The sequence below is a fragment of the Macrobrachium nipponense genome, chromosome 37 (assembly GCF_015104395.2).
Source record: "Macrobrachium nipponense isolate FS-2020 chromosome 37, ASM1510439v2, whole genome shotgun sequence".
NCBI classification, from domain to species: Eukaryota; Metazoa; Arthropoda; class Malacostraca; order Decapoda; family Palaemonidae; genus Macrobrachium; species Macrobrachium nipponense.
Genome location: NC_061097.1, coordinates 45,995,672 through 46,001,671, shown reverse-complemented (window position 1 = coordinate 46,001,671; position 6,000 = coordinate 45,995,672). Strand labels below are relative to the sequence as shown.

At 42.4% G+C, this 6,000-nt stretch overlaps 1 protein-coding gene across 1 annotated transcript in view; it reads left to right on the top strand.

The window, feature by feature from the left end:
• Positions 1 to 5,450: 5,450 nt before the first annotated feature.
• Positions 5,451 to 6,000, top strand: part of LOC135209223 (ESF1 homolog) — a gene marked incomplete at its 5' end in the record, with an annotated part of 41,284 nt that continues 40,734 nt past the window's right edge. The window contains 1 exon segment of the mRNA XM_064241916.1: positions 5,451 to 5,668. Within this exon segment, the coding sequence (XP_064097986.1) occupies positions 5,451 to 5,668 (218 nt within the window).

The following is a 6,000-nucleotide window of genomic DNA, read 5'->3' as shown; positions in this document are numbered from 1 at the left end:
GGTTTTAGAGAAAGTCTCTCTCTTCCTAAGGAAGGAACGTACTTCGGCGAGGGAATGGTTGAGCCTATTTAGGGACTCTTTCCTCGCTCGAACAGTTCTTTCCTCTAGAAGACTTCATCTCCGTCCGCTTCAGTTCTTCCTCAGAAGATCGTGGAAACATGAAGACAGGGCTTCTCTCGGACAGTTTTCCCATTCCAGTTCTGATGAAACGCCATTTAGAATGGTGGTTACTCCCACTGAAGGAAAACAAGGGAGGGTACTCCCTAGAAACGCAGAACCCAAACCTTGTATTGTTTTCCGCCGCGTCGGAAAAAGGTGGGGAGCAACCTTGGGAAAGAGAGAGGTGTCAGGCACTTGGAATGCTCTTCAAGTGTCCTGGCACATAAACTGCAAAGAGCTGTTTGCCGTACACCTAGCCCTAAAGAGCTTCGAACCTTTAGTGAGGAACAAGATAGTCCAAGTGAATGCGGACAATACAACCGCCCTTGCATACATTCGAAAGCAAGGAGTACTCACTCGTATGCCCTTTACGAGCTCGCAAGAGACCTGCTGTTGTGGACATCTCAAGGAACATCTCTCTTTTGACGAGGTTTTTGTTCAAGGAGTAAGGAACGTGAGAGCAGACAGGCTGAGCAGGAGGAACCAGGTCCTTCATACCGAATGGACCCTCCACTCAGAAGTTTGTCGGAATCTCTGGTCTCTTTGGGGGACTCCTCATGTCGACCTCTTTGCCACGTTCCTTCAAAAAGACTGGAAGTCTTTTGTTAAGTAGTAGAAGACCCAGAGCTCTAACAGTAGACGCCTTCCTGCTAGATTGGTCTCATGTAGACATTTACGCATTTCCCCCATTCAAGATTCTGGGGCAAGTGCTCAGAAGTTTGTGAACTTCAAAGGGGACAAAAAATGAGACCCTGATAAGCCCCCTTTTGGCCAGCTCAAGAGTGGTTCCCAGAGGTGCTGGAGTGGATGGTAGACTTCCCCAGATCCCTCCCTTCCACAAAGGAAGGATCTTCTCAGACAACCACACTTCGAGAGGTTTCATCAAAACCTCCCCGCTCTCGCTCTGACTGCCTTTCGACTATCGAAGACTTGTCAGAGCGAGAGGCTTTTCTAGCAAAGCAGCAAGCTCGATCGCTAGAGCCCGAGAACTTCCACTATCTGTGTTTACCAATCGAAGTGGGAAGTTTTTAGAAGGTGGTGTAAGTCGAAGAAGTTGTCCTCCTCCAGTACCTCTGTAACAGAAATCGCTGATTTTCTGTTATTTTTGAGAGAAGAATCGCGTCTCTCTGTAGCCACGATAAAGGGCTATAGGAGTATGCTTTCGGCCGTCTTTAGGAATAGAGGCCCTAGATTTGGGAAACGATAAAGATCTACATGATCTGATTAGATCTTTGAGACCAAGAAGTCTAAGATTACTTCTCCCCCTAACTGGAATCTCGACGTGTACTTAAGTTCTTGTCCTCAGCGAGAATTTGAACCCCTGCATTTGGCCTCGTTTCGTGACATAACGAGAAAATGTTTGTTTCTTTTGTCACTGGCGAAAAGAGTTAGTGAGCTGCACGCCCTTAGTGATAAAGTGGGTTTCAATCTAGATTCAGCCATCTGTTCCTTCAAAGAATTATTCTTGGCGAAGAATGAAAATCCTTCGAATCCCTGGCCGAGAAACTTTGAAGTAAAAGGCTTATCGGGTCTCGTCGGCAGGGAACCGGAGAGGTCTCTTTGCCCAGTAAGGGCTTTAAAAGTTTACATACAGAAAAAAGAAACAGTTGGGAGGTTCTAGACAAGTCTCTGGTGCTCGGTGAAGGATCCATCAAGACCTATGTCTAAGAATGCTTTAGCCTTTTTTGTCAGGAACGTCATTACGGACGCTCATAAGGCTTGCACGGATGATTCTTTCAAACTCCTGAGAGTAAGAGCTCATGAAGTGAGAGCAGTGGCTACGTCTCTCTCTTTTCAGAGATATATGTCACTAAAGAATATCTTGGAAGCGACATATTGGAGATGTAATTCTGTGTTTGCTTCTCACTATTTGAAGGACGTTCGTGTGACCTATGAAAAATGTTTTTTTTCTTTAGGTCCTTTCGTGTCTGCGGGGGGGGGGCACAATCCTGGTACAGAGCTAACACCAATCCTTAATTAATACATAAGTCTAATAGATATGTTCTAGACTTTCTGCTGAAACAAGTGCAGATGCTGCACAGGCGGCCAGTCACTTTCGTTCAGTAAGGAACTCTTGTGATATCTTTTATTAGATGAGTATCTTAAATTTTTTTTGGAAAAATTATTGTGTGCGTGTGCAATTTGGTTTGAGTTATGGTTGTTGCGAAGAGTTTGGGGATAACTCGGAGCAATTTTTTATACTACATGGTGGTTAGGATCAGGTGGTCGGGATTGGTTGTGTGCTCCTTAATAAGGTGTGTTGTCATATAAGTGGATCAGCACCCATTGACAAAGTCCTTTCAGGCTTGCCGAGTAAGTGGATAAGACCCCTTCGGCAGACCCACAAGAATTCTTGGCCATAGATCACATATCTCGCTAAAGTTTCTTGAGGTGATGCAGACTACGGGGCAAACACCCACGAAGTCTACCACCTATCAGGTAGGAACCAAGGTTTTATTTATACCTACAACATATGTTGTTTACCTGTCTATTCCAGAAGTAGCTGTCTCTTACCCTCCACCGAAGGGTGCCAATCAGCTATGTATATATCTGACAGGTAAGTTGATTGTATGAAAATGATATTGTTATAATACAATAAAGTTTCATACATACTTACCTGGCAGATATATACGATTAGGGCCCACCCAGCCTCCCCGCAAGGAGAACAGGGGGAAGAGATATGAGTAGAAAATGGGAATGGTTCCTAGTCCTGCCGCCCAGGGCAGGCGGGTAGATCACCTGACCTACCTGTAGCGAGTGGCGCGAAATTTGAATTTCTGTCGGGGACGACGGAGTCTTAGCTATGTATATATCTGCCAGGTAAGTATGTATGAAACTTTATTGTATTATAACAATATCATATTCCGTTCGTTTTTCACTTGTTTTCATAGGTATTACGAACCTTACACTTTATATACTTTATTAATCCTTTGTCTGTGTAAAAAAAAAAAAAAAAAAAAAAAACAACAACAACAACAACAGTAATGAGCTCTTTCATGCTATTAGTTTCTTTTACCACGGCTGCGTTTGAATTCATACAAAAGCTCGGGACTTCTGTCCAGGTTGCTGATGCACGTAATTTTGCCTTATTAGCTTCAGCTGCATTTATAACATGAATACAGTAATTACCGTCGCACGCGGATGAATACAATAACGGATGTTGCTATCGGATTCGATTACTGTCATACGCTGATCAATACAATAAAGTGATGTTGTTATAGGAGTCGATCGCATTAACAACAAGTTCTCGTTCGGTTGTTCATAGCTGTACGGAGTTATACGAGTATATTATCGTTAAGATAATACCCTTTTAACTTAGAAGAGGGTGCAATTTACGGTGGTGGATATGTTAGACGATTGTAATCTCTCTCTCTCTCTCTCTCTCTCTCTCTCTCTCTCTCTCTCATTACTTCCCTGATTTTATATTCTCTCTTTATCTTAGACGATTGTATTTCTCTCTCTCTCTCTCTCTCTCTCTCTCTCTCTCTCTCTCTCTCTCTCTCTCTCTCTCTCTCTTACTTTTCTGATTTCATATTCTCTCATCCTATTTTCCACGCTCTCCTAACAGTGGACTCATTGTGCAACAGAGGTTTTTCTTCCTGTCACACCTTTTCAAACTTGGTCAATTTCCCTTCAGCGCTGACTGACCTCATAGGTCCCAATACTCGGCCTTTGGCCTAAATTCTATTTTTAAACCCAACAATCTTGCTGTCTGAGTTAGTATTAGAGTATGGAGCGAATATTAGGAATATGTATAAGGTATTCATGATATGATATATCACGAGAGGATTTTAAGTATTAGGACAGATAGGAAAGAACATGTCTGGGTCTATCTGAGGGTATTCTTCCAAGTGCCAACCAGGCAGAGTACAGACAGGCAGGTACAACACTACAAGAGAGGACATCACTACGATCACCGTCGCAGACGCACCGATGGACATGGTTGTCTCCTCCGTACATGAGATGCCTAAGGCCACATGGGAGGTCTTCAGTTTCCCTCCATACATGAGAGGCCGAGAGCCACATGGGAGGTCTTCAGATTCCCTCCATACATGAGAGGCCGAGAGCCACATGGGAGGTCTTCAGATTCCCTCCATACATGAGAGGCCGAGAGCCACATGGGAGGTCTTCAGTTTTTCCTCTACTCAGGTGAGGCACATAGCCAGCTGAGAGGAAACAGGTTTGTATCCCTCCCGCACTCAATGAGTTTTGACCTTAGAGTAGAGGTGCAGGGAGTTTTTCCCTCCACATATGGGAGGCCTAGAAGGCCACACATGGGAGATTAGTTTGGACGAGTGACAAATGAACTTGAGACTGACCCGTGTACTCAATTATATTGACTGACAATGGTACAGTGGAGGGCCGAGTAGATTTGATTCCCCACCTCCAAATTAATGTTGTTAATCGGGCTTATTCAGGTGTTCAGGGGGTGTATTGCAATATGAAGTTTTTATTGTAAAACTAATATTGTAATACCTACCTGAACACCTGAATGATTCCCACCCTCCTCCCCTCTCATACAGAGTTATTGAGTTATGATTGACGTGAGAGGGCAGGTGTGACCGGCCCGTGAGGCAGGGCTATCAGCGGTGGGCTGGTAACTAGGTAACGAGGGTGTTTGCCAGGAGATTGGCAACACTGATCGTTTATTTTAACCAAAGATTTGGTAAATTTTTAATAAATGATGGTTCGGGCTGGTAAGTGACCAGGGCTTATTCAGGTGTTCAGGTAGGTATTACAATATTAGTTTTACAATAAAAACTTCATTTTCCAGGTCCTAGAAAGAACTGTACACTGCTCAAGGTTGACATAACCTGGGAAATGCTATTCTCAGGAAGTACTTTGTAGGTCAGGAATGAATAGATCACTCACACATGACATTCAGTTCTAGTGGGATATTCTGCTAAACTTATACAGGTTATTTTTAGAGGTACCTAGTCTAGTTTCTTGTTTTTATTTGGTAATCATCATGAACATCCCCTTGAGAGGGAAAGCCTCCAAAGATGAAATACTTCTTGCTCTGCTCCATATGTCATCACCAATCCTGCTTTGCATTTGCCTTTTCAATGATATTGTGTCTTTGTTAGGAAACCCATCAACTCATCAGACCTCTTGACTCTTTGCATATCAACTAGTACATTATTTTGCTGGATTTTTCATAAGTGGCCTTGTTAGAAGTTCATCATTTGCATATAAATCTCTTAGATTTAAAGATAAGTGAAGTATAGTTTGGTATAGGCTACAAATATGGAAATTCAATTTCAACTTACTGTGAATGGGTGTATTTTCAGAGGATCAAGGTGCTTACTTCAAAACGAGAAATATCTCCCAAGATATTCTTGAGAGATTGCAAGACATGACTCAGGATTACGCAAGAGGTGCTGCCATGTTTTCGGACGATTCTTCTGACGACGACTCATCATCAGAAGAGGAGGACGATAAAGAGAAAGAGTTTGAATGGGGTGAATTAGATCAAGATGCTGTTTGGGATACTCAGCAGGAATTTGAAGTAAGGAAGTAGTAATGTTTGAGGTTTAATTTCCTTAGGTTCATCCTAGTCAGAAGGCATAGTCTATACTTTGCCTTGTTTGGCACACTGTAGATGGTACTGAAGGCTCTTAGCAGCATTGTTTTTATTGTTCTTATGCTGTGGTATAATAATAAGTAATATTAAGACTTATAATATAATATAATAATAATAATAATAATAATAATAATAAAACATATGACAGATACATGATTAAGAGAATGTTTAAACTTCATAATAACGATCTGATCGAGCCATCTGTTTTGTAACCTTTCCGGAGTAAACAGCATTATGCAGAACAACTTAGAAGATTA